This window comes from Sciurus vulgaris (genome assembly GCF_902686455.1).
Source record: "Sciurus vulgaris genome assembly, chromosome: 6".
Classification (NCBI taxonomy): domain Eukaryota; kingdom Metazoa; phylum Chordata; class Mammalia; order Rodentia; family Sciuridae; genus Sciurus; species Sciurus vulgaris.
In genome coordinates this window covers 164,377,410-164,404,586 of record NC_136466.1, presented here as the reverse complement: position 1 = coordinate 164,404,586, position 27,177 = coordinate 164,377,410, and the positions used below count along the sequence as shown (strand labels likewise).

At 50.5% G+C, this 27,177-nt stretch overlaps 1 protein-coding gene across 4 annotated transcripts in view; it reads left to right on the top strand.

Moving 5' to 3' along the window:
- The first annotated feature begins 4,980 nt into the window (after window positions 1-4,980).
- The window catches only part of ANKRD33B (ankyrin repeat domain 33B), a 75,256-nt gene continuing 53,059 nt past the window's right edge, over window positions 4,981-27,177 (top strand). For 2 of the 4 annotated variants that reach the window (XM_079145305.1, XM_079145304.1), the window contains exon 1: window positions 4,981-5,475. In XM_079145305.1, the coding sequence (XP_079001431.1) occupies window positions 5,122-5,475 (354 nt within the window). In that variant the 5' untranslated portion in view covers window positions 4,981-5,121. The remainder of the gene's footprint in view (window positions 5,476-27,177) is intronic. The other 2 variants (XM_079145303.1, XM_079145302.1) reach the window with 2 other exon arrangements.

Here is a 27,177-nt window from a genome sequence, read left to right as displayed (position 1 = left end):
AAATGAATAGGACCCGGTCACCGCTGACTCTCAGGTTACAAAAGGCAATGACGGTTTTGCAAAAATGTACTGGAAAATAGAATAATGAGCACTGTCATCAGGGCAGTGACTGGAAAAAGAGTGGGGTCTTTCCTGTTCTTAGGAGAGGACCAAGAGGGCGGGTCAGGGAGAAGCTCCAGATGCCACTTCCTATAGGTCTCCCTGAACTGGTCTTTAAAATCCACCCTCCTTGATTCCGAGGAGGACCCAAGTCTTTTGTCCTGAGAGTAAATGGAGCTTTTTGGGTTATGCCCACTATTGTTGATTCCCAGGACGGGCCCTGAAAAGGTGGCAGAATTGGCAGTTAACTGTCACAGGCGTTTACTTCTAATGCTTGCCCACAAAGGCAGAATATTTCCCTCAAAGGAAATGAGGTTCCTTCATGGCTACTGTGAAATCTGATTCTACTAGGAGGATCTAGGCTGATGGACTGGACTGCCTTGGGGCCAAACAGCAATGAATCTCAACAGGAGATCCAGAAATTCACAGAAGATCTGAGCGGTGTCCGGTCTAGGGGTTCTCAGGTGGACTTGCGGACACCAGGTTACTTCCTCTTAGTCACAACAACTCAGGGAAATCTGTAAACATTCTAAAACAAATCATTTCGCTTTACTTGAATTGCTTTTGAAAAAAGAATGACTAAGAGATGTCCTGTCCTTCACTAGCCGAGGGCTTCTCCGGAGGCGGAGCTGGCGGAGCCTGGTAAGAACCTCAGAGGGCAGTGTAGTCCCCTGGTTCCAGCCTTTGAGATTCTGAGAGGAGGGCGGGTTCAGGAAAATGGATGTCAGCCCTCATGAAGCCAGTCCCCAGGGTCACCTCCCCAGCCAAGTCTGGCTCCCAGGCCTGACTCCTTTTCCTTTTTTTTAACTTTACCTCTGTCCAGGTCAGCTCCGCAAAGGCAGACAGGGAGACCTTTCTCACTTTAATGAGCTTTAGTACCCTGGCCCCCAGGAGATCACAGGGGTTAACAAAATGCACAGGTATGCTGTGTGTTTTTCTTCTTCACTTGCCCTAGCTCTCTATTTTGGTTATGAACCACCACCTTCTAAATTTTTCCAACAATTAATATTTTTGCCCCATTTGACTTTAAAAAAAATTTCTTTTTTTTTTTTTTTTTTCTCCTCCTTAATTGACTGTTTTATTTGCTAGCATGGAAACCAACTCTGGAAAGCTCAATCAACGACAAAAAATGGCAGCAATGAAGGAATGTGTGAGATGTACGTACCTCAGGAGATCTGCTTTGTGGTCATGATCCCTCCAAGCAAGAATGATCCCTTCACTGGAATTTGGTTACGTCATTCTACAGGACTATGGGACAAGTCCAATGTTTGCACTTGAGTCTTCCTGTCTGAGACCAAGGGACTGTGCTCCTGTCTCTCCCTGAGAAGGGTTTTCACATAAACCTTAAGTTTCTTCTCCTTCTTTTAAAATATTTTTTTTAGATATTGGTAGACCTTTATTTTTACTCATTTATTTATATGTGGTGCTGAGAATCATACCCAGTGCCTCACTGGGCAAGCACTGTACCACTGAGCCACAACCCCAGCCCCTTAAGTTTCTTCTTGATATTCTAGAAATGTATATTTGAATAACAGCAATGAACAAAATATTACAGTTCAAGAAGCTCAAGCCATTGGAGGTGGGTTGTTTTTCTAAGGAAATTCCTAGAAAAAGGCACCTTTGTGTACATCAGAGAAAATGCTGGAAATATCCTAAACATCAAGACTAGGAAGTTGGCCTGGTATGGTGGGACACCAGAGATGGAGGCTGAGGCAGGAGGGTGGCAAGTTGGAGGCCAATCTGACCTCAAGATAAAAATAAAGGGCTGGGGATATAGTAGCGAAGCTCCCCAGCGTTGAATCTCCAGTCATGGGGGTGGGGAAGCAGGGATTGGTGAAACACACAATGCACACCCACTGTGACCCAGCAGAACTGCAGGAGCTACCCCTGCCTTAGAGCTGGTGGAGCCATGTCCGAGGCTCCTTTGTCTGATACCACAACGTGCTCTTTACCCAAGCGATGCTGCCTTCCCTACCACAAAATAGAAAGCACTTCTCATTCAGTTCACGTGGGCTACTTCTCCTGGCAAATAAGACCACAAATTTGGAGAAGCAGCTCCTGCAGAGCGACTTACATCATCGGGCCAATGGATGCTTTGATCTTAGTGATGATGAAAGTTAGCACTTACGCGTGTGCTCAGTTCCAGAAGGTGTAAAGGCTTAAACCCGTTGTCACTCAAACTTCCATCCAGCCCGTGGAGGTGGTGACTGCTTATTTTATGAACCTGGGTCACGCTTGGGTTCACATTCCTCCTCTGGAAGAGGTGGGGAGGGCACTACGGGCACCTTCTGTTTCCTACATCTTCAAAAATATGTACACTGCTTGCAATTTTCAAAGGCCTGATGCAGAAAGGTAACCAACTAGCGCTGAATTTTTTAATGACCCAAAAGAAATTATTCAGCTGAATAAAAAAAATGAGTAATATGTATCTGCATATATATCTTTGAAAATCATAAATTAAAACAATTTGGGGGAATATAACACAATTTCTTGAAAGGTTATTGATTGAAAAGTTAGCCTGAGTTTGAAGGTCCCATAAGCCATTTTCTCCTTCCTAGGTAGGTTTTGTACACATAGTATATACATGTTGGCTTTACAAAAATTATCTATTTTTCAGCCATCTTCCAGAAAATTTAAGAACATATTGTCTTTGTGGTAAAAGGGGTTTATTTTTAAAAGATTGGGTGGGGGTGGGGGGTGGGCACCCGGCTGGGCTAGTTCTTTGCAGGAGACTTGCTAATCTTTCCCTTTGAGCCCTCTAAGGTGCTGGGACAGAACCCAGAGCGCAGGCAGGCTAGGTAAGCACTTTACTACTGAGTTGCCCCCTTACCCCCATTCTTGTTTATCTTTAAGTGAAAACCATTCCAGTACTATTTGGACCCAAATTTCTAAGAACGGAAAGAAGGAAGTGGTAAAGGCTGAAAACAGCCTTAATACCCTTGCTTAGAGGCACGGGTGATAAGGCCCAACTGACTTTAGGGCCCCAGAAAACTTGAATGCGGTGCAGGGGGCCCTGTTGACCAGAGTTCTTAAGTTACCCAACCCCGGCCTCGCGCGGGGAGGGGGCACTTCAATTTGTAAATGCCCGGCCTGCTTTTAACAGGCCTTTGGAAATGCTAACAACTGTCGACCTTGAAAGGGGAAATTCCCGGTGGGAATTTATGCATCTGTAGCTGGTTACAGAAGAAGGTAAAAAGTAAACCATTATCTGGGGTGTTTTGGCTTCAGAAAGTCCTGCGTACAGAGCAAACCAACTCAGGGTGCTTTCGGGTGCGGGCTCATCTTCACCAGAAATCGCTGCTCGCGTCCTACCACCCTCCCCGGCCGCATGCCAGCTTCTGGGGCAGAAGTCCTTCCCGCTCATCTGGAGACGCTGGAGACCCGGTGACCACAACCGTGTGTCGGCCGGCGCAGTGTGACATCGGGGGTTCAAGGGCTTCAGAGTCCAAACCTCTCTGGGGCTCACATCGCTAATTCGGGGTTTTGGGACCAAGCTGCCCACCCCGTGCCCCTCGGCTTGCCCTCTTGCCCTGCTGCGCCTGGTGTTTTCTCGCCTTGTCCCCCTCGCTGCATCCGCAGTTTCGTTCATCTTTGGACGAAGGTCTGCTACGAGCTGGCACCTGGTGGGCACGCGAAGACAAGTGCAAACGAAGAAAGGAGAGGAGGCGGTGGCCTCCGCTCGGTCCCCTTGACCCACGGCACTGCTAGTCAGACGGGGCAATGCCCTGGGCTCTGGAGTGCTCACCACGGCGCCCGCACACAGTCTCTCCCACTAGGAGCCGGCTCACGACGCGTCTTGCTCACCAAAGTGAGGGGCTGTGGCAAATCCCCACACTCCCTTCCTTCTCAACCCGTACCCGGACGGCCATCGAGGGGCCAAGGCCCGGCCGCGGGTATGGGGCTGGCCCTGGTCTGCGGCCCTGGCCTAAGGTCTCTCTCGGCTCCCTTCAGTGCCTAGTCGCGGGCTTCCCGGGTTAATCAGCCACGACTCTGCAGATCCCACCCACCACGTGACCCTGGCCAGAGGTGGGTGGGGTGGGGTCCCTCCTGGCGCGGTTCGCCGCTGGCCCTTCCCACCCACATGCTCCCTGGAGGTCCCTAGCCCTCCCTACTCCCCAGGATGGCTCTTTTCCGACCACCCTGCAAGCCGTGGCTGCCCCGGGTCTGCGTGACTTGCAGCCTCTGCCAAGCCCTCCACCCCTTCGGGCTGAGACTCCCCCACGGCCCCACAAGCCCCCGGTCCAGAGGGGCACCCTCGGTAGGGCGGCGGTCTCCGCACCGGCCCGGGACCTCAGGGGACCGCTTCTTCAACTCGTGCAGTCGAACTGGGCGGGCGGGGCGCCCGGGGATTCCCCGGTCTCACGCCGGCCGCGGCCGGGGCAGAGCTGGTCGCGGAGTGCAGGCTCCCGAGAGGTGACCAGGCGGGCTCGGCGCTTCGCAGCGGCGCGAGAAGATGCCTCTACTCGGGCCCGGGGCCTGGAGCCCTGGCAGGGGCGAGTGCAGGGGCTGGTGGTTTCCGAAGTTGGAGGAGGGCTCAGCCCGCTGTGTCCCCTGACCCCACCTCCGCCCCTGTCCCCAGGGGGCTGGCCGAGGGCGGGGCGGGCCGCTCGCCGCCGGCTTTCGGCCTCTGTGGTTACCGCTTCTGACTGTCCCGCGCGCCTTCCTCGCCTCCGGGCACAGCCGCCGGGTCGCGGTCCCCGCGGTCCAGCGAGGCCCGGGCGGCGCTCCGAACTCTCCCGGGGACGCGCCCCGCCCGCCGCGCCGCGGAGCCGCACCCCGCCCGCGCCGCCCGCGCCGCTCGGAAAGCCCCCGCGGCTCCTCCCACCCGAGGGGCTTTTCTCGTCTCCAGTGACTTTTCTCCTTGAGCGCAGCCGCCTGGCGCTCGTTTCCGCCGGGCTGGAGCGCGCGGGCCACTGCTTTTCTGGGGACGCGCGGGGCCAGGAGCGGTGACCTCGGCACGCGTCCCCCGTCCGCGTTTTCCGGCCCGCGCGGGGACCCCCGGCCCGCGCCCCGGCCGCCAGCATGGTGCTGCTGGCCGGGCCCGGGCCGGAGGGCGGCGGGGCTCGCTGCATGTCCCCGCAGCAGGCGACCGCACCCCGGGGCGCGGAGGCCGGGGACGACCCCGCTGAGTACGAGGAGTACGAGGACTTCTCGAGCCTGGCCGACACCCGCAGCATCGCCTCGGACGACTCCTTCTACCCTCCCGAAGGCGAGGAGGAGTGCAGCGCGGTGAGCGCGGACAGCGTCCCGGAGGGCGTCCCGGAGGCGGCCACCTTCCTGCGCGCCGCCTGCGCCAACGACGTGGGGCTGCTGCAGGCGCTGGTGCGGCGCGGCCCGCGCGTCGAGGAGGTGCAGGAGACCGACCGCAACGGCCGGGTAAGCGGCGTCGGCAGGGTTTGGGTTCTCCTCACGCATTACCCGCTTTGGCTCGCGCGCCCTGACCCGGCCCTGGCGAGTCCCGCGGGTGCCGCGGCCCTGAGCACCTTTTCCTCGGCTCGCGGCGTGTGGTGGGGCCGTTCGCCCTGCGAAAGTGCCGCGCGGACTGAGAGGCTGTCATCCCGGCTGCCGGCAGCACCCGCCTTTCCTGCACCGCCCCGTGCTCCCTGAACCGGCCCTGGAGGCCCGCGCTGGAATCCGGGTTGACTCTTGTGGGGTCTGTTCAACCTTTCCCGCACCTGACCGCTGCCTTTCCCCAGGAACCTGGTAGGCGACCGTGACTTCTTGCCTTCAGGGACAGCCCTTCCTGTCCAGCGCCCCATTTGCCCCCTCTGCCCATCTCGCTGGCCTTGCCCCAAAACGCTGGTTCTCAGATCAGCTCTTCCCGGGGCTACCAGGATTTGGAAGCGACAAGCTGGTCTTTCCTACCGCTGCTCCTGGTGGCCCATGCAGCGACCAGCCAACGGGACCTGTCGCCCGGCCACGCCAGGAGCCAAGGCCCAGCGGCCGACTGCCCGCTAGGCAGGGCCCTAGGGGAGCAGCGGCATACACCTGATAGGGTGGAGGGAAGGAGACAAAGAGTACCCGGTAATTATGTCAAGGGATTGAAATCAAGAAACGTTTACAAAAGAAGTTGGCTTGAGAAGACTGGAGAAGGACTGGCTTTGGCACAGAAGCCACCCAACACTTCCACAGAGAAACTGCAGGGTGACCATGCTGGTCACATCCCCATTAGTCTCTGAGGCGGGGACACATAGCAGTGCGTTTTCACCTGATTTTTATATTCCACAGATTAACACAAAACAGGGGTGAGGTGCCTTTGTGTGGGAGCCTACAATAGGCAGAGAATACTTGTGCTTTAATTTCGGGACAGAGGTGACCCTGCTCTTTGGGCTGTCTTGGGGTACAGGGTGCAAAGTGGTTTGCCCTTTGGTGGTCTGGGTGGGGTTTACAAACATGGGAAGCCAGTGAGCGTCACTTTTTGCTTGTGCTGACTTGACTCAACCTGAACTTAGAGGAAGAGTCTGTCCTGTGAGGTCTCAGGCAGGGGGAACTAAGGTGGGACCTCAGGTGGGCTCCCAAGGCCAGACCCATCCCAGGGGCCTGTAGTTGCTGGCCCTGTTTGGCCCTGGGCGGGTGCTCCCCGCCCTGCAGCACCCCCACCCAGCTGCGAGCCCTCCTGTGGCTCCGGCGGCAGTTGCCGGGCTCTGCTTTCAGTTTAACCAAGTGTGAGTTTCCATGCTCAGATGTTCATGTCAGAAATCTCTCCCTCCTGAAGCAGGTGCCAGGGCCAGCCCTGAAGGAACCCCACAAAGCTCACCAAGGGCACAGGTAGGGTGGTCTCCAGTGGGCTGGGCCCCACTCTTAGCTGTCTCCGGGTTCAGCTGGAAGTTTGAAAACACCTGAGAAGAGTGACAACAATGTAGCCAACCCCAGGGGCTCGGGCCAGTCAGAGGGCCTCTGGACCCCTTGGAAGCCCTTCCCTCGGTGAGGGCCCAGGCAGGGAAGGAAGGCTCCAGCCGCCCAGCGTCTCGGCCTCGGTGTCCTCCTCTGTGAAGTGGGGTTATGGACAGTGGGTACCTCCTGCTCGTAAGCACAGGAGGTCACCCTGCATATGCAGCTTGGGGAAGTCTGACACCAGGCTCCTGACGCCAGGCTCCTCCGTTTCCCACTCCCCCGCCCTGCCCTGCCCTGCCCTTGCTCACCTTCCAGCTTGATTTTGTGTTTTGCTGGGTGAAGGCGTTGTCTGCTTTCCTTTTCTCTTGACTGTCAAGGTGGAAACTCAGGGCCCATGTCCTGTGCTGTTCAGGGGAGAAGGCAGGAGCAGAGCCATCTCGGAGGGGTGCTGGGGATGGAACCCAGGGCCTGTGCTTGCGAGGCAAGCGCTCTGCCGCCTGAGCTGCATCCCCAGCCCCAAAAACTGGGTTCAGGGAGGTGCTTTAGGAGGCTCAAGGGTGAATCCAGCAGAACCTGCCTCTGAGGATCTTGACCCGCTAGTGAGGGAAAATAGCCAGACCTTCCAAGTAGAGGCGGGAGATGAGAAGGCACCCAAGACATGCAGTGGGGAGGTCCTGGAAGCCCTGGGAGGGGAGAGTTAGGGGGCACCAACAAGGTGGTGGAGGACCTTCTGGTCAGGCAGGTGGAGCCCAGGGGATGTGGCAGCTGCAGTGTGGTTGGGTAGTGGCATGGAGAGAGGGGAGGTGGGAATGAAGGCCAGAGGCTTGCCTGACCGGGAGGGCTGGGCATGGGGTGCAGGCCTGTAATCCCCGTGATGTGGGAGATCGTGAGTTTGAGGCCAGGCTTCTCAACCTGGTGAGACCCTGTCTCAAAAAATAAAAAGGACTGGAGCTGGAGCTCAGGGGTAGCACTTGTCCCCAGCAGGTGCAAGGCCCGGGGTCAGCCTCCAGCGCTGGACCTAAGAAAAAAACTAGGAAACTGGGAGGCAAACTGGTGTCAGCATGCCAGGTGGCCAAACGTGGGGCTTTGGGGTGTTCAGATGGTCACACGGCTTGCTGCCTGCAGGCCTGCAGGCTTCTGTTTTCGGAGCACCATCTTTGGGAGTCCTTTTCCATCCTCCCCCATCTCAGCCAACGACACCTGGAGCTAGTTGCAGGCAGTCAGGTGGACAAGCAGTGAGGACTGAGATTAAAAATAGGATGGTCAGTTGAGAGCGGGTGACACTGGAGCAGAGGACAGAGAAGGTCTCTGGGAAAAGAGCCTTTAGGTCGAGGAAAGTGCCAGTGCAAAGGCCCTGAGGGAGGTTCTGGCCTGGTCCACAAGTTTATCAGGACTGGTGACAGGGGGAGACGAGGGCCCAAGAGTTTTGGTGGGTAGAGGGGTCATTGCATTAGTGGCAGAGTGACAGTTCCAAGGAGCCAGCTTCCTGTGGGCGGGGGCGGGGTTCCTGAAGCTTTCTCCACCTTGCTGGTGTGTGGAGTGGCGTCTGCCTGTGCCGACAGGCATCCCATTAGGCTTGGGCGACTGAGGATCAGATGTTTGTGTTTAAGAAAACGTGTTCTTTCCTGCCTCCTGAGATGAGTGGAATAGGGATGTGGCTCAGTGCACTGCTTTCCTTCTAAAATATTCATTGCTCTAAGAGGGTTGTGTGGTTTAATAGGCAACAAGTCAGTGTCTGTCGGATAATTCTGACAGCATGCCGCCTGTGCCCCCACTGTCTTCAGGGCTTCGGGTCAGCCTGTCCCCTCCGACTTGGGGACAGTGAAAGCAGCCTCGATTCTTCTCTTCCTTGTGTCACCGCTCAAGGTTCTCTTCTCTAGCTGTGGTGGCCCTTTAGGTAGCAGTGAAAATGAAGGAAGTGTCTACTCTGTTTTAATTGTCACAGAAGGATACTCTGAATGTCGGACAGCTCCTGAACCAAATTAGGCCCAGTTCTGCTCACTTTAAACCACTGCACTGCTCTCTGGGTGGATTCTGTGCCTGCAGGCTTAAGTTGCAGGGCCTCTGGGAGAAAGTTTCCTAAGGTCCCTGGACCCGTTTGTTCTGCACCCCACGCCAGCATCCGTGTCTCCTTTTCTTCTGGGGCTTACATTCAAGTTTCAAAGATTCACAGCTGTGATTAGATTTTACCTTGGAGTCTACTTGTTCGATTTGTTTTGTTGTTGCTTATTGTTTGAGGACTGCAGGAGGGTTAGTAAACTTTGGACACACCGCGCCCTACTGGGGCTGTGTTTCTGCCATCCACGCACAGCCCTCTGCCCTGGTCAGGCTTGGCATTCACAGCCTGCGTTTGCATGGAAACAGGCTCATTGATCCCATTCTTGCTGGTTGCTATAGAAAGTGGACGGGCCTCATGCCTCCCCACACTTCCCGGGGTCCAGCAGGCACTAAGAGTCTTGTTTGCTGTTTGGGAACATATGTCCCTGTTTCAGTTGTATCCTCAAAATTTGAAGTGTACAAAAGGGGGTGAGAAGGGGGATTTGAGTAAAATACTAGACTTGGAGCCCCGGGGCTGGAACAGAAGTGAGGCAGTTGGGCCTGGGAAGACTTGGGCTTGTGGCAGGCAGATTAAGAGATGTCTACCACTTCCTCCTCCACTGACCATGGTGGGCTGCTCCAGGTCAGCAGCAGTAGAGAGACCCATGTGTTTTTCATGTAGGTGTGTCATTTATCTCTGGCCGAAGTAAGTACTGCATATGTTAGTCAGCCTTGTGTTACTGTAATGGAATACCTGAGATAATTAACTTAAAAGGAGAAAAGGTTTATTTTGGCTCATTGTTTTGGAGCTTCCAGTTCACGATTGGGCAGACCTATTGCATTGGGCCTCACCCATTTGCATCTGCGGGGAGCGCCAGGTGCAGTGTCACGGAGCGTGTTGGTGGAGCACAGTGCTTACCACTTGAGGCAGGAAGCAAAACGGAAGAGGAAGAGACCAGGGTCTTGCAATCTCTCGCCCACCTTTTTTCCAGTACTGGGAATTGAACCCAGGGCTTTGCATACTGACTACATCCCAAGTCCTTTTTTAAATTTTATTTTGAGACAGGATTTTGCTAAGTTGCCCAGGCTGGCCTCAAACTTGCTATCCTCTTGTCTGCTTCTCAAGTAGTTGGGATCACAGGTGTGCAGCTCTGTACCTGGCTTAGTCCCCTTTGAGGGCACACCCCCAAGGACCTGAGGGGCTCCTACCAGGCCCCACCCCATCCCCTAAAGGCTCCACCACCCCCTGATAGCACCACCCCAGAACCAGGACTTTCACACATGGACGTTTGAGGGACAGAGGGACACTGCATAACAGCTACGAAAGCCCACGGGTGTTTGCCACAGTGACCATTTGCTAAGGGTGGCCCAGCCCGGCTGAGCCAGGCTGGACTTGCTGATTTGTCTGCAGTCGGCTGGTGGTCAGCTGCAGAAGGCGGGACAGGATGGTCTCGGCTGGGATGACTCATCTCTGCTCCACACGCCCACCCGTCTTCCAGCAGGCTGACCCCTGCTGTGTCTCCATGGCAGGGCAGGGTTCCAGAAGTCAGCAGGACTCTGGAGGCTCGGCTTGGCCCAGGTTCAATGTCACCTTTGCTGACGCAAGTCTCCAAGTCACACCCAAATTCAGGTGGGAGGAACGTAGACCCCTCCTCTCCCTGGGAGAATGGGAGGAGCTGCAGGTTAGCGGGAGAGGAGGCATGGGGCCGATTTACAGTCAGCAGAGACGAGGGGAGGGGTGGCCAGGGCTACCCTCGGAGCTCGCCCCGTCGTGCATCTCCATGAGCCGGTGGCCTTTGTGTTTTAGCCATTGCGCTGGTTGTGTGTGTGTGTGTGTGTTTGTGTGTGTGTGATCACTGGAGCTGGTGTTGAGGAGGGCTGTGAACCCACAGGGGCTTCTGAGGGAGGAGCTGCAGCCCCCAGAGGCCTGGGCTCAGGCAGCTTGTCAGCCCTCGGGAGCCCGTGACGTGGGTGGCTGTCTTGCTTCATGGGTGAAGTGACAGTTCATGGAGGGGGCGCAGTTGTTCCCATGGCTGAGCCACAAGGTGGTCTGTGTGCAAAACTCACTGTCCCTGCAGCACCACGGCCACCCTGTCCAGGAGCCGACTGCACCTGCACCCACCATGGACCTGGGATGTGGCAGGGGAGGGCGGCTGGGGTCCCGCTGGAGTGGCCCGAGGCCCCTAAAGTTCGGGGGGAGCGACTTCAGCAGTGGTATTTTCTGTATTCTGGGAACCTGCAGGAAGGTCTCCAACTTAGATATGGAATCGCTGCCTGTCACCTTGACCCCTGGCTCTAGAGGACGAGAAATCCATTCCGTCTTCCCGGCCCTGCTGGGCCTCCTGAAGGTGAGGCCTGACTCAGTGATGTCGCAGGGCCAGAACTAGAGTGGGCTGGTGGTGAATCCTCAGGGACTCTCACATAGGAGCTGGCTGTGTTTGTAAAGGACGTGATGTGCTAAGCCCAAGTGTTTGTTTCAAATTTCTCTTTGCTGTGAAAAATGTCAGCTGGGGACCGAAGTAGTGGAAGTAACCCGCGAATCCCAGGACTTCAGCATTTAGTGTGGCAGGCAGCCCTTCTCATTTTGATGGGAAGGGTTCCATTTAATGGTGACACAGGTGTGTCTGTTTCAGACACGCAGACCCTTGTCCCAGGATTACAGCTGGAAGGCATTTTGTAGGTTTGTGTCAACTTCATCTCTGGGACAAAATACCTGAGATGATCCACTTCTAAGGGAAAAGGTTCATCTTAGCTCATGATTTCAGAAGTTTCCGTCTACGGTCACTTGACCTGGTTGCTTTGGGCCTGTACACAGGACGTCGTGGTGGGAGCATGTGGAGGGGGGGACTGTTCCCCTTCTGGCACCTCAGGAAGTAAAGAGAGAGGGGCCACTGGGGTCTGTCCCAGTATCCCCTTCAGGGCCTGCTGGTGCCCTGACTTCCTTCCACTAGGCCCCACCTGTGGAGGGCTCCCGATCGTGAGAGTGTCCTGGGCTGGGGACGAGCCTTTAGCACTGGGCCTTTTGGGGCCCCTCAAGACCCAAGCTATAGCATGGTCACCGATCACCCCCTTTCCTAGTGGGCAGAGTGGGGCTCAGGTGAGGGGGTGCGGCCAGGACTGGGTGGAGCCTCGCTTTGGCGCTGCTGTGAAGGCCCCACTTGGGGCCTCTCCCTGGCTTCTGGGCTTTCTGTTTTCACTCCTGCCTGAGCATGGAGAACGGGACAGCGAGATGGCAGCGGGTGTCGGGCAGGGTTTCTTCTTTTTGGGGTACCAGGGACCGAACCCAGGGGCACTTAACCACTGAACCACACTCCCAGCCCTTTTTTGGTGTGTTTTATTTAGAGACAGGGTCTCACTGAGTTGCTTGGGGCCTCGTTAAATTGCTGAGGCTGGCTTGGAACTCAAGCTCCTCCTGCCTCAGCCTCCCCTAGTTGCTGGAATTATAGGCATAAGCCACCAGGCCTAGCTGTGCGTGGTTTTGAGCATCTTGTTTAACTGTCAGTTACTAAAGTTCAAGACCCCATGAGACCTCCAGGTCTATAATTCCTTAATGTTCCTAGGACTATTCAAATTTTACATTTCTTTTTTACTCTGTTATGATAAATTTTATTTTCTAGGAAACTGACCTCTTAGGTCTAAGTTTAACATGATAAGGCTATAGAGTTTTTAAAAAAAACTTTGTAATAAACATATTATATACCGATTTCCTTGGGTTTTTTTTTTTTTTTTTTTTTTAACTCTTCAATAATGGGGATTGAATCCAGGGGCATCCTACCAGTGAGCTGCATCTCCAGTCCTTTTATTAGTGAGACAGGGTCTTACTAAGTTGCTTAAGTCCTCACTAAATTGATGAGACTAGCCTTATATTTGCAATCCTTCTGCCTCAGCCTCCCAGGTAGCTGGGATTATAGGCATGGGCCACCACACCTGGATCCTATGCTTCGAAATTTGTGCTGTTTCTCTTTTTCATGACAAATATTGTCAAAAATATCTCTTGTTCTTTTCAGATAGCCAGCTTTTGCTCTGGATTTGTACTCTTCACTATTTTACCAAGTTCTGCCTTTCTTTGTACTATAGCCTACCTTCAGGCTTATCTTACCCATGATTTTTCATCAAGTATCACTTTTACTTTTCCCCACACATTTGGACGTGTGGTATTTTTAGTACTATTCTCTTCTAATTTACGTTATGATTTCTTTTGTTTTTTTTTAACCTGAGTAATCTAGAATGGTGCTTACATTTAAAAAAAATATATATCTTTGTGCTTTTTTTTAGAAGAAAACCTTTTAACCTAGTTTGGAGAGCATGGTCTGTATGATACCACTTCTTTGCAATACCTCTTACTTATTTTTCTTTTTAAATTTCTTGAGCCTGGTTTTCCAGCTACTGAGCCAGTATTCGAAATGGCAACCGCAGGTCATCTAGGATTGTTCTACGTCAAAACAATTCCATATATAAACCAGTGTATAATTCCTTTTAATTCAAAGAAAAAAGAAGAACGTCAAGAAGTTGCAAAATTGAACAAAGGGAGGGTATTTCACTCAGGAAGGTTGGGAAGTAATTCGCTTAGACAGCCTGCTGGAAGCTGGTGTGCTGGCACGCACGTGTGCCTGTGAGATGTTAAGAGAGTCCGTGGGCAAGGTCAGGTGATGGGAGCCACCAAGACTGAAGAGTCTGGAGAACAGGGTGCCCTTTTTAACTCTGCCTGGAGAGAGAGGGAGGCCCCGGCAGCTCCTGGTTGCAGATCTCAGATTTTAAGATGAAGCCAGACATTAAGAATCCTTGATGTCTTTATGTGCATAATGTGTGTACATGAAATATTTTCTAAGAGGTGATTTTTAAATGGTGTTCCTGAACTAAAGAACATTTGAAGGTGGATTTTTCTTATTTCTACCAAGTCAGAGGTGCAAAAATTAAGGTAGAAGTGAACTCCCGTGTGACAGTTGGCTCAATGGCAAAATTGGATTGGAGTAGTGGGATTTGAAAGCAATTTCCAGGTATCAGAGAAATAAATGTGTGCTTCCAAAGGCATATTTATGTCAGGTCTGCATAAGCTCACATTAAGAGGCCTTTGATGGGATAGAGAATTTCTCTCTGGCTTCTAAGAGTTTCTGGTATGCCTACCTGGCTTTTGAATTGGAGCCCACGACCCTGGCTAGGAACATTGCCCCAGAGGGGCAGACGGGTGTGTGGAGGGAAGGCCAGATGAGGAGGCAGGAGCAACCATGTCGCCTGTGCTCAAGGAGGTGCCGGTGAAGTGTGTTAAGTATATTCATAGTAGTCCTGAGACAAGGAAAGGAAAAGGTAATTTCTTGGTTCATACATTTTGCCACGCTGAGAGTCAAACCCAGGGCCTTGTGCATGCTAGGCAACAAGCTGTATCCCCAGCCCCTGAAGTTGCTTTAAAAATAAAGGAAGCCCAGGGAGTTTTGCTGAGTGACAAGAACTAATCTCAAAAGATTGCAAGGCGTATGATTCGGTCCTCATAGCTTTCTTGAACAAATGCAGTTGTAGAACCTCCCCAGGGGCTGGGTGGAGGATGTGGGGAGGGGCGAGGAAATCCGAAGGACGCTTCTTAGCTGTGATCCCATTTAGCCCCCAGGAACAGGAACACGGGTCTGTCCAAGAAGACCATCACTGAGCCTGCACGAGGGTGGAACGTATCTGCTCCGCACTGTGATGTACCCTGCCTGGCTCCAAAACTTAAAAGACCTTGAGTGTCAAGAAGAGACCTCCTGGTTGCTGAGACCTGCAGCTCTGACTTCTGGGTGCAGATACTGCCAATCCTGAGGGGTCTCCGTGACCCTGTGGTCCGCAGGCCATTGCCTTCCCCTCCTATTTTGGGGATGGTCTTCTTTGGCAGACCCCGAGTTTCTCGGAGCTAAATTGGGGTCAAAGTTAAGAACAGCCCTTGGTATTTCCAACAGCCTCTGCTCCCCCCATATCTTCTGTCCTGCAGATAAGGTTCCAAGAGTGCAATTATGGAGCTAGGCTACAAACACGACTTCTAATCAGCTTCTTCCTGTTCTTTGGGATTTCTTACCTGTGTCAAAAGAAAAGCTGAGTTTTGTAACTCAGATACAAGTAATGCTGGTTTCACAGTTTAGCAATTAAAAGCTTGTCAAACGTTTGTTACTCAAATTCGTTGTTTCAGAGTAATTACACTAATATCTAGAAGCCAGTTGCTGCTGAACAGCCCACTCTCAAGCAGCTCCATAGTTGATGATTTAACCAATACATGAGTTTGCTCTTCTTTAGAAGGGATGAAGGAAAGTGTGCATTTCCTTACTGTCACAGTTAGATCAAATTTTGGAAATGAAAGCAGGGCCAGACCTAGTGAATAGATAGGCAAGGAACCAACTGGGAACATTGGGTGTTGGAACCTTTGCTTCCTAAGGGGTGGTAAATGAGCCACCAGTCTGTGGGCCTCTAAGGGAACTTTTTCTAAATGGTCTCATAATCCTCCCTAAACCCACTGAGCCAGAGCTATATTTTAAGGGTCTTCAGGTGACTTGCATGTACATTTAGGTTTGAAGAGCTCTAGACATTTCCTTGGAGTGGACGTTGGATTTGGTGGTTATGGATGAGGGCTTAGGGTGGTTAATCTGGAAAAGTCCCCTGATCTTTTGATGTCCAGTTTCCTTTGACCTGAAATGGAGACACTTCTGAAGATAAGAACATCCTCCTGAGGTTCTGTGCAGAATAGACCAGTAACTTAAGTGGAAAGTGTTTGCTCCATAGTAGAAACTTAATAAATAGAGCTATTGTTTTTGTGGGTGAATCAGTCTCAAAACCAGTACTTCTGGTTCCATTGTAGCCAAGGGAAGGTGGAAGCAAAGTAAATGCTTAGCTAAAGATGAGTAAAGACAATGGCATGTCCATGTGGGGAGGACTCTCGCGTGACCACTAGAAGTGGCAGCTGATGCCAGGGGAGAGACCGGGCTGTGGGGAGGAGACCAGGAGGAAGCAGAGAAGGATGCTGGAGTCATCTGGGTGCATCTTGTGGGCACCTTTGGCTCCAGGTGGGTGGAGAAGAGGTGCTGCCCCCAGAAATGGAACAGAGGCAGATTTGGGCTTGGAGGAGCTTCGGGGTCCAGACTCAGGCAGCTGAGTAAGAGTATTTCTGGGTGGGGAGGGTGGTATTGTGCCAGCGAGGTCACAGCTTTTCTCTGTCTTTGATGTTTTTGTGAGTTCGGGTTAGAGCCAAGGGCCCTGGATTTGGACTTGGTCACATCCTGGGTCTGGCAGGCTGATGGTCTGATGTTGCTCTGTCAGTGAGCAGCCGCGGAGGGTCCCCAAAGTTCCTTTCACTTCCTCTTCTCCTTGATGCTGTCAAGGCAGGTGTTCTAAAGAACTGGCCTTCCCATGCATGTTGGGAGGGCCAGTCTGTGTCATTTCCTTCTAGACTTTCAGCTTTGCTTTTTTACAACTGGAGGGACAATAGTCATCTGCTAAAAATAGTGGTGGTGACATAGTTCCTTCGTCAGTTCTGGCACTGGGTTTAGGTTCTTCCCTTTGATGTGAGATCACGGGCATATTTCTAGGAAATGAATTCCAGGTACAGCAGAGCCAGGCTCAGTTGACCTTGACCTTGGTTGAGACCTTGAACTGGCCTTGGTGTACTGAGGGACGCTTTGGTTACGGAGCTGTCTCCTTGCTGACCACCATCACTGGGGTGTGACGGTGTCTGACCTTTGGGGACCCATTCCCCTGGAATGCAAAGGGCACTGTGGAGAGGGGAGGGAGCCTCACAGGCGTGTCTTGTCACCTGTGTTCCTGTGTTCAAGGGTGGGCGGGCCAGACCATCCCTGGCCCCTTAGGCCCACCTGCCTAAGGGGTGATGGGTGGGGGGCTGCCGTCAGCAGGCAAGCATTGGCCCTAGAGGACCCCCAACTCAGACTGGGTTCTTCGTCACAGGAGAGCTGTCTCCAACCTGGGCACTCAAGACATATCTTCTGGTGGGACCTTTGGGAGACAGGAGACCCCTTCTTCAGGGAGGGCTCATAGGGAGAGGATGGATTGGGAGGTTCAGCCTCCACTGATGTAAATACATTTCTCGGAACAATTCAGTGACTCAGAACACACAAGGGAAGTGGCAGTGACTTTATTTTTAATAGAAATGATCATTTTTAACTTTTCTTGTGCATAAACAATTCTAAGTCCTTTGGGTGGGGTTGTTTGCAATGAGGCACAAGTGGATTGAGTTAATTAAAAAAAAACATGAAACCTACCTCATTTGTTAGAGGCAGTGACTAATAGTGACTCTGTGAACAATTTCACTGGGTCGCAAAATGTTTAAGATACTCTTACCTTTTCATTCCTGAATTTTAATTCAGTGGGAGGATTTTTGAAAATAATAAAAAACTTATCATCCTTTTGTTGGTGTTGGACAGGGTCCACACACCTGTTTGCAATCGGCTTGATTCTGGGCATTCCAGTGTATCGTGAGGCTGTGGGCTTTTCAATCAGTAACACAGAAGATGTCATTGTTTTTCAAAGGAATGGATATTCTGAACTTTTGTCATGAAAACATAATATCAAATGCTGAAGGAAAAATAAATTTTTGTGTTTTGAATATCTTTTCACCAAGTAGAAAATGTGGTTTTAAAAATGTTTAAATAGAACTACATATGCATGACTTTGAAAGTGACTTATACTTAAAGAATGCCAAGGCCTGTACCCAGAAAATCAAAATGGACTCACATATAGATGTTCTCTACCTCTGAAAACAGAATTTTAGTATCCTATGATTTTTTAAAAAGAGTGTTTAAATGAATAAAAGTCAACAGTTCAAATTAAGTAATCAGAGGATACCTAGGACCAACAAAGCAAAACAAAACAAAACGAAAGAACAAAAAAACTATAAAAAGAAAGCTAATTACAGTTCAATAGTGGAAAATCCCCAAAATGCAAAAAAAAAAAAAAAAAAAAAAAAAAAAAAAAAAAAATTTGAAGCCAGAAACAGTAGAGCACACCAGTAATTCCAGCTACTTGGGAGGCTCAGGAAGGAGGACCACAGTGTTTGAGACCAGCCTCAGCAACTCAGCAAGACCCTGTCTCAAAACAAATTTATATAAAGGCTACGGATGTGGCTTGGTGGTAGAACGCTTATCTAGCATGTGTTAGGATAGAGCCAGCTGGGGACAGAACCAGCTCTGGGTTCTGTCCCCAGCACCCTCCCGTGTACCCACACAAAAAGTAATTCGAAAGAGAAAGTGGAGAAAACGAAATCTTAAAACAAAAACAAAAACAAAAACCAGCTGCATTGAAGTCGTGCAGCACTCAGTTCACTAGTTCAAGGTATGAAAATCGGTGGTTTCCAGTGCATCCGCGCATGGTGGGCAACCCTTGCCACAGACAGTAGGAGCTTTTCCCTACAGCATCTCAGGCCCTGTTAGCTGTCACCTTAAGTCTCCCCCATCCCTAAGCAACCACTAAGCTGCTTTCTGTAGATTATGTACATTATTTATAGAAGAACTTTTACATTATTTATAGAGGGATTTTTATGAAAGAACTAGATCCCTGTAACTTAATGTCAACACGCCTTGACATTCTCTCAATAACATTCCCTCAGTGAGCGCTGACTCCCGGGAATCGCCTGGCCGCGCAGTGCCCTCTCGCTCTCCCTGCAGGGACCTCCCCGTGGGGCTCCGCAGTGGCCAGCACGCGGGAAGGGTAGTTTTGAATTTTTTGTTGTTGTTGAATCCAGGACCTCCCACGGGCTAGGCGAGTGCTCTACCCCTGGGCTACACCCCCACGCTTTTCAAAGAGAATTCTGTTTGGCGACAGGGTCTTGCTAAGTGGCCAGGTTGGCCTGGCACTTTTGAGTCCTGTGCCTCCAGTTTCTCCGGTGGTTCCTCCTTGCTGACACGTCCATCTTCCCCCTGCCACTTCTTTCCTTTCTTCTGACATTAAAGAAAAACCAGAAGAAGCTCAAACTCACTCGGCGGTGGGTCGGGCCTGGCAGGCTCTTGAGGGGCTCGCTTGCCAAGGCCAAGGGCCGGGCTGGGGTGCAGCGCCGTGACCTGCCTCCACCTGGGCCCAGCCGTGCCCTCAGGGCTTCCCTCCGGAGGCCGGTGCTCTGGGCTCCGGCCTCGCCCTCGGGAGTTCTGATTTCTTCCCTTGGCCACCCCCGGGCCTTGCGGGGCTGCCTCTCTCCTCCGGCATTTTGGGCACTATTATGAGGATGGGAACGGAGGACATCTCCTGGGGTGAAGGCACCAGGGGCAGGTTTCAGACCCCATCGTCCCTCCGCCAGGTGTGTGTGTGAAAGAGAGAGAGAGAGAGAGAGAGAGAGAGAGAGAGAGAGAGAGAGAGAGAGAGAGAGAGAGAAAGAGAGCAGCCTGCGCAGCGTGCACAGAGGTCTGGCCGCCGGGAGCAGTCAGCCCCCACAGTCATGTGAACCAGTTTCTTAAAATAAACCTCTTTATGTCCATATGTCCTGTTGGTCGGTCTCTGGAGACTCTCTCTGCTACTCCCTTAGCAATGCTACCTGCTGGCACAGCCTCCCCACCCTGTGCCGCTGGTGCCAGCTGGCCTGGGGCTGCTGTCCCCAGAGTCGCACGGGCACCTGGACTGTCCGCAGGAGTCTGCCTGCTGCCCTTCCTCAAGCTTCTCCTGCCTTCCTGCTGCTGCCGCCTCCAGGGCGGCTTCCTGGGTTGTAGTCCGCAGGCCTGTCTTGCCAGGGCCTGTTCTGAAGCCCTTGCTGACTGGGGACCAGGGCCTGCATAGGTGTCTCGCACCAGGGTACACAGTGACAGCTGGTCCTGGCTGCCCCCACGTCTGGTTGCTCGTATTTGCGACCCCGGAGCAGCCCACCCTTCCTCATCTTCTGCATCCAGGCACTGACCGCTCCTCCTGGCTGGCCTCTCACTTCTCTGGGGTCTCACTTCAGTCGCTTTCCCCCGCCCCTAGTCTCCTGTCTGCTGTGTCCTGCTCCCACTTCTGGTTTTAACCCACATGCTGCTTTTGTTAAGAGCATTGTCTTCAGAGACTGTTCCTTTAAGGCCCCCCTAAGTGCTCCCTATGCGTCCCTTTGTGTCATACAAGCGGGGTGACCTGCTGTCCCCCAGCCACATGCTGGGCCTCCTGCTCCCTGCGGTGGGGAACATGCCCTCCTCTGAGGCCACCTCAGATCTCTTTTGCACACATTTCCCTTGCGCCCTTTTGCCAGGTGCTCAGTGCTGTCCTGCTTTGTCTGTGAGGATGGGTCAGTGATTTCTCCTGAAGCTATGTCAGCTTCCCGAGGGAGTGTCCTGGTCCCTCAGCTTGTGTCCTCCTTGGTTCCACAGAACTCGTTGCCCATGGTTGCTGGTTCCTGTCTGCTGATGAACAAGATTTGGGTTCTTTGGCTGCCTGCCAGTTACATAATCCTGATTTTGTTTTTTGTTTTTAGTGATGGGGCTACTGGGGATTGAACTCAGGGACATCTGGCTACTGAGCCACATCCCCAGCCCTATTTCGTATCTTATTTAGAGACAGGGTCTCACTGAGTTGCTTAGTGCCTTGCTAAGTTGCTGAGGCTGGCTTTGAACTCTCAATCCCCTGCCTCAGCCTCCCGAGCTGCTGGGATTACAGGCATGCGCCATCGTGCCTGGCCAGTCTTGATTTTGAAATTACCAGGTGCTCCTCAACTGGTGTTGGGGTCATGTCTCAACAAACCCATCCTACAGTGACAATGTCATCAGTTGAAAACACACCGAGTAGGTCCAATCTGCCGTATGTCACTGCGCCCTGTGGGGTATCCCGGGCTTCCCTTATGATCGCAGTGATCGGGAGCTATGGCTCGCTGCCTCTGTCCCGCGTGGGAGGCAGGGTGGGACCGCCCACTGTTGCTAGGCTGGGTTCGGAATTCGAAGTGTACCTGCTGCATGTGTGTTGCTTTCACATCACATGTCACAGGATTGGAAGCCCAATCATAGCTGGGTAGCCTCTGTACTTCTCAGCAGGACAAAACTTCCCAGGTGGCACTGCTGGCACTTTGGGTCCCAAGGACTGTCCTATTCATTGCGGGATGCTGAGTAGCATCCAGACCTCTGCCCACTCAGTGCCAATATCCACACCCTCCCCACTGTGTGCAACCAAAACTGCCCCTGTGGACAGTACCCCCGGGTGAAAATCACTGCAGAGAAGGAAGGGAGGAGACGCTGGGGTTGTGAACGGGCACCTTTTAACTTGGAGAGGGTTGTGAGGTTGTAGAAGGTTCTGCAGTAGTCGGCATGCCTGCTGCCTCTCTTCTGTCTCTTTCTCACCAAGAGCTTTGTCAGGTGCTTTGTATTTATTTATTCACTTACATTTTTTATGATGTAATGATGCTTTTTTTTTTTTAACACTTTTTTTTGTTGTTGGTGTTGCTCTGGGGATTGAACCCAGGGATTCGTACATGCCAGGCAAGTGCTCTATCAACTGAGCTACCTTTTTATTTTAATTTGAGACAGGGTCTCACTAAGTTACCCAGACTGGCTTTGAACTCCTGATCCATCCTCCTGCCTCAGCCTCTTGAGTTGCTGAGACTACAGGCGTGAGCCACTGCCCCTGGCTCCAGTTCTTCCCGATTTCATGATTATTCCTCCACGTTTATCCAGTGCCTGCAACGAGGGACATCGAGGATGAGTGGAGGTGACCACCTGTGTGCTGTGAAAATTTAATTGACAGTGAAGCTAATGAAGAGTCAGATGACCTATTTTATGCCTAGCAAGATGCATGATATGCATTTAGCCAAGATAACTAAATTTTAGTTTTTCATTTTCTAAGTGATTTTTAATGACTAATAACACTCAAAGCGAATATTTTACGTACTGCATTTCTCCCTTTAAAAAGAAATGTTACAAAAAATGGCTTGCATTAAATATGCTTGATTCTGCATCAAGTTGCCTTTTTTGAGTCTAACGTGTTCATTTATTTAGCAAATATTTCTGAACGTTATAGCTGGGCCAGGTGCTGGTCTAGGGGTAGAACACGGAACTGAGAGGGAAATTGTTGCCCTGACGAGCTTATCTGCCGCTGGGGAAAGGAACAATGAGATGACTAAGTCTTCAGCATGGGAGGGCTGCTGAGAGCTCAGGAGGCAAGATAAGCAGGTAGGGGATGGATGGGCTTTGCAGTGCTGGGTTGCTGCTGAAATTTCCCTTCCTTGCTGAGCAAGGAAACTTGGAGTAAAGACTCCAAGGTAGAGAAAGTCTTGTTGCTAGGAAGTTTAGGCAAATATGTTCCAGGCAGATGGAGCTGGTAGGAGAGCCTGGAATGTTCTAGAACAGCCAGGAGGCAGAGCGGGCTGGTAGGAGGTGAGGACCGAGGGACTAGTGATTCACTGTAGATGTTAATCTGTGGCTGCTCAGGTCCCACTTCAGTCTGAGTGTCCGCTTCCATGGACACAGTAGTTTCAGCAGGGGACCACAGGAGTGTGGAGGACGAGCCTGCCCTTGCTTGGTGAAGGGAACCCACAGAGGCACGGGATCTAGAAAGCACTTCCTGGGTGCCGTGCTTCCTCGTCTCCTCGTCAGCCCCCCTGCCGGCTGCCCCAAGGCCCTCTTGGCTGTGGGGTGTGCTGAGGTAGCCACTGCTACCTTGCTGGGCACCTCCCTGGAAGAAGAGGCCCTAGGCTGTGGAGGTTAAGAGTGGGGCATGCATGAAGCAGAGCTGTGGTCCTAGTGGGTGGCCTCCCAGTGTGGCCCCCGGGGCTCCCCCAGGCAGATGCTTCCGTCAGTCCTCCACCCAGCCCAGGTCTTTGCAGATTCCAGTGGACGACAGCACAGCCCACGCGTCTTGAGAGTCCTCGGTCGTCTGTGCTCAGTGTGCCACAGTGTGGAATAACGCAGCCCGTACGAGGAACGGAGGGAAAGCTTGGTGCCACAGCACTGGGTGAAATCCTTGTTTGTATCTGAGGCAGTGTGGGAACATGGTGTGCATCAGTTTCCTGTAACTGTGTGTGTGTGTGAACTTTCTCTAGTTTCTAGGACAACATGCAGACCAATAAATAGTTCTCGCCTCCGCCTTTTAGTGCTGCATAAGTTTTTCTGTGCTGTATCTTAATGCATCATTTAGGAAATTGCTCTGGGACTCCTATAGTCAGCCGGAGTCAGTGTGAAGAGATCTTTCCAGTGCATGTCTTTCCAGGACAGAACCTTGCTCACTTGTTTCCTGGGGCTTTGCTTACCAGCGGTGTAAACATGGGCCTTTCCTGTGTGTTCACATGTACCAGGGCCTCATGTGTTTCCTGGCTTTGAACCTGAGAGCTGTAGGCGCGTGACTGAGAAGCTGGGAGAAACTCCCTTGCTGTGTTTCAGGGGACAGTGGATTTGGGGATCTGTGGAATTTCACTGCAGGAGAATGTTTCTGATGTTTTGTGATTTTTTTTTTCTGTGTGTGTGTGTGTGTGTGTGTGTGTGTGTGTGTGTGTGTGTGTGTTACTAGGGTTGAACCCAGGACCTAGCCTATTCTAGACAAGCTCTGTACCACTGAGCTACATCCCCAGCCCTTTTTAATTTAATTTTATTTTGAGACAGGCTTTTGCTGAAATATTCAGACTGGCCTTGAACTTTGAATCGTCCTGCCTCAGCCTCATAGGTAGCTGGGGTCACAGGTAGGCATTAGCTGCTGTCCTCTGGCCTGAGTGGAGTTGCTTCATTTTCCCTGTGAATGATCAACCCATACTCTGAACCTTACTCTGTTAGTTTATTCTGCTTCTAATAGGGGAAAAGAGAGAAACATACAAAGAAGAACAAGGAAGAAATTAAAAACAAGTGACCTGTATGACCGTTGCTTGGAGATAATGATGGTCAACCTTTGGGTTGCTTTTCTGCCCTGTGTTGTGGAATATGTAGGATCGATTAGTCTATAAAGTTATCCATGAATACAATTGGATCCTCCTCTTCTCACTTACCACATTCTGAGCTCATTTCTGTTAGAAATACATCAGAACCTAGAGTTTCAAACTCCATCTTCTGCGTATATCATAGTTTACTGGCTAATTTTGGGGCATTTTGGTCGTCTCTAGACTCTCACTATGTAGGTAATGCTCTCATGGATGAATGTCTTAGTGCAATGCTTTACTGGCTTTCAGGGCCTGCCTTTTTAGATCACTCTAGAATGTCTGTTATTTGGTTTCATAGTATGAGCCTTTTAACCACCTTGCTCTTTAGGAAGACCTCACTGATTTGCTTTTCCCCCAGTGGGGTGTGAATTTGCTCACCTTGCTATATCCTTATCACACTAAACACTAATTATTACAGATATCAAAATGGTCTTTTGGTCTTTGAAGCATTAAAAGTCATGTATACTTATTGTAAAATATTCAGATGACACAGAAAGGTAAAATACTAAAGATGAAAAAGAATCACTGCCAGTTCATTATCTAGACAAAATTAGTATATATTTTAGGCATTACTTTAGAGACATTTAGTATAACATGATATATGTAATTTTCTTTTTTTTCCATAAGAGCATATTGAGGGCATCTTTCTATGTCAGCTAATAGTGCAATGCATTCTTTTTCTGGATATTTTTATTTATTTAGCCCATGAGTTCCTGTGGACATCAAGGTTATTCCTAGTGTATAATTTGGGAACAGCACAGTGACTCTCAGTATCTTTGCATACTAATCTGATTACTTTCTTGGGAAAGTGTTGGGGCTTGAATTTGGATCAGTATCTCACAGGTCATCTGCTTGCCCCTGAGGCAGGATCGGGCTTCTCCCCACCCTGCTGCCTGTGGCCATGCCACCTGGTCTGGCCAGTTCAGCAAGAAGTGAACTGTATCACTTTTGGGCAGAAGTTTTAAGACCCAGTACTCATCCACCATGCCCTCCTTTCCCTCTTCCAGGTAGTGTCTCCTCCATCATCCTGTCCTGGAAGGGAAAGCAATGGGGAAAGAGCTGCAGCTGACCTGCAGTGACATGTGGTATGAGCACAAGCAGACATTGGTCAGAAGCCCTGGGAATTTGGGGATTGCTTGTTACTGCAGCATAACTGAGCCTATCCTGGCCAACATAGTGCATATGAGCAAACTGACTTGTAGGAAAAGGGGGCTTGATTATGGTCATGACAGTACTGCCTTGGCTTCCATCTTCTGCCCTGTGACTGTTCAACACCCTTCACCAAAACATTTCCAGGCAGTCTCTGCCCAGTTCCTTTGTCACATTCTAGGAAGATAAGGCTCTGTACCCTGAGCTGCTTGCAACATTACTTCCGCTTTAAACCGGGTGAATCCAGTAATATCATTTGTGAGTTTAACATGTGGTCTTGTGTTCTTCAAGTTAACCACCCTGTCCTGTCCAGGAAAACCACTGGGCAATGCCTAGGACCTCAGGAATGGCTCTGGACCCCTGGTTCCTGCCCTTTCCCCTTGCTGCCCCCTTGTGGTAAGTGTGTTTTTTCTGGACGGCTCTGAGTCTTTGGCCTGGTCAGGGGAGCTGTGCCCTCTCTCCTCTTGGGCTTTGGGGGTAATAAGCTTAACCTTGTCATTATTCCTGTCTCAGTGCCTCCCTGGGCCTCTGGGCCTATCACACCTAACGCAGAGACCTCACCTAACAGGTCAGAACGCGGCTTACTAGCAGGGTCAGGCCCACACCCTTGCTAACACTGGTGACTCTGACTTCTTTTAATCTTTTTCCATTCAAGGTCACAAAATGATACCTCACCTTAATCTGTGTGTCTTTGACTAGAAACACATTCCGTATAATTTGTTTTCTAGCATTTTATCCTTTTCCTTATTTGAATTTACTTCTTTATATCCTTTGCCAGTTTTTAATTTGTCTGTCTTTTTGATGTCTAAGGATTTTTTTAAACATATGCTAAAGATGTTAATTCTTTGTCTATCATATGTTTCACATTCCTCTTTTAGTTTGTCGTTTTAAAAAATATCTTGTTTGGAGTTTGTAGAATATCTTGCATTTGTGGCTTGATATCTTAGTCGGTTTTGGACAGTTTTCTGATGTTGTCTGGTCAAATACTGCTTCACCCTGTTCTCCTTTTCTTCTCTCTCTGTGACATCAAATTCACATATTTTATATTCTATCCACCATGATCTGTGTGTGTTATATTTTTTTCTTTTTTATCCTTTCTGTTCTCTACTTCTCTCTTTAGTATAATCCGCTATTGCTTTTCAAATTATTTTAAAATCTACTTTGAATTGATACATAAAAAATTTATACATATTTATGGAGTACCATGTAATGCTTCGATACATGTATACATTGTACAATGTTTAAGTCAGTTTAAGCATGTTTGTCCCAAGCATATGTCAATTTTTAAAAATTTTCTTTTTCTCTTGTTCAGAACTGGGAATTGAACTCAGGTGCTCTATCATTGAACTACAACACCAGCTCCTCCCTTTTTTTTTTTTTTTTTTTTTTTTTTTAATATCAAGACAGGGTCTTGCTGAGTTGCTGAGGCTGGTCACAAACTTAGACTCCTCCTGCCTCAGCCTCCCATGAAGCTGGGATTACAGCATGTGCTACCATGCCCAGCTCTATCATTTCTTTATAAAGAAAACTAATAAAATCCTTTCTTTTTGCTTTTTGAAATACAGTGGTTATTTTATCTATAATCACTATACTATACAATAGCAGACCAAAACTTCTTGTTCCTTTCTAACTGTAACTTAATCCCCCAGTGATCAACCTTTCCCTATTCCCCGCCTTGATTTTAAAATTCTTTTCCCTGCTAGTGCAGGGAGTTATCTCAGCACCTTAAGCATTCTAGGCAGACACTCCACGACTGAGCTATACCCCCATCCCTTAAATTCTTAATTTGTTATTATATATTTTATTTACAAATTTTATTTCATTCTTCTTTACTCTGCTTATTCTTCCAGTTCTCTGCTAAAATTTTTCATTTGTCATCTTTTTTGCATATTAAGTAGTTGTATCTATCTATCTATCTATCTATCTATCTATCTATCTATCTATCTATCTATCTATTTTTGTGGTACTGAGGCTTGAATCCAGGGTTGCTGTGCCACTGAGCTACATCCCCAATCCTTTTACTTTATTTTGAAAAAGGATCTTACTAAGTTGCCCAGGCTGGCCTCAATCTTGAGATCCTTCTGTGGATCAGCCTCCAGAGTCACTGGGATTACAGGTGTGTGCCTGGGTACTTATTTCAAAGTTGGATAATTCCAGTGTATGGATGCCCTTGGAGATGTTTTCTTTGGTCCGGTTTTCTCTTGTTCCTGTCTCCCAATGTCTGGTAATTTTTTTTGAAGTGCTAG